This window comes from Penaeus monodon, chromosome 29 (assembly GCF_015228065.2).
Source record: "Penaeus monodon isolate SGIC_2016 chromosome 29, NSTDA_Pmon_1, whole genome shotgun sequence".
Classification (NCBI taxonomy): domain Eukaryota; kingdom Metazoa; phylum Arthropoda; class Malacostraca; order Decapoda; family Penaeidae; genus Penaeus; species Penaeus monodon.
This window is the reverse complement of record NC_051414.1, coordinates 9,273,775-9,274,472: the sequence shown is the minus strand read 5'-3', so window position 1 is coordinate 9,274,472 and position 698 is coordinate 9,273,775. Positions and strand designations below refer to the sequence as shown.

Sequence of the window (698 nt, the reverse complement as noted above, 5' to 3'; positions counted from 1 at the left end):
CTCACCTGGGGCGTAGTAAACATCCTTTTCTGTTTTTAGTTTCGACTGAATAAAAGCCATATCATCCGACGCCGCAACAAATACCACGTTGTTTTTGAATCGTGTCCGGTAGTAATTCAAAGCTCTTTTAAAATACTTTTCTCCGGGTAATCTGGCTCCAAACATTTTCTGGAATTGGAAAATATGAATGGTAATAATGCATAATAATGATGAGCGGAATAATAACAGGATCTATCCAATAACTATGGTGAAATAATGGAGTTTACATATATGAAGATGACGCTGATAATAACTTCCGAAAATGATAATGATATTAACAAACAACCAATTTATCAACAACCACGTAACATAACCCAAGCCAAAACAAGAATCTCTGAAACAAAAACACCTTTTTTCCCCTTTTCCTCCTGCCTCTCTCTTCCCCCTTTCTTCATTTTTCGTCTTTGTCTTTACCTTAGCATGTTTCACGTAATCCGTCCTGCGTATATGAAAGCCAACGAGCATAGGAGGCGCCGTAGATGAGGAAGCCGAGGTGGCGTTATTACCACGGGAGAGGCTCTCGTGTTTTCTCACGACACCTTGCAGATAATTCCGTACCTGTGGAGGGCCAGGAGGAAGTCAGTTGTCGAGCAAAGGTGTGTCTTGAACAGGTCTTCGAAATGGAAGGGTGGGTCTTTCCTTGGTCTCGCTTAAACTGG

At 41.5% G+C, this 698-nt stretch overlaps 1 protein-coding gene across 1 annotated transcript in view; it reads right to left on the bottom strand.

Annotated features, from left to right (window-relative positions):
• Positions 1–698, bottom strand: part of LOC119591938 (galactoside alpha-(1,2)-fucosyltransferase 2-like) — a 5,284-nt gene that overhangs the window by 3,655 nt on the left and 931 nt on the right. The window contains exons 2-3 of the mRNA XM_037940690.1: positions 454–602; positions 6–168 (exon numbers count right to left, since the gene is read on the bottom strand). Coding sequence (XP_037796618.1) covers positions 6–168; positions 454–602 — 312 coding nt within the window. The remainder of the gene's footprint in view (positions 1–5; positions 169–453; positions 603–698) is intronic.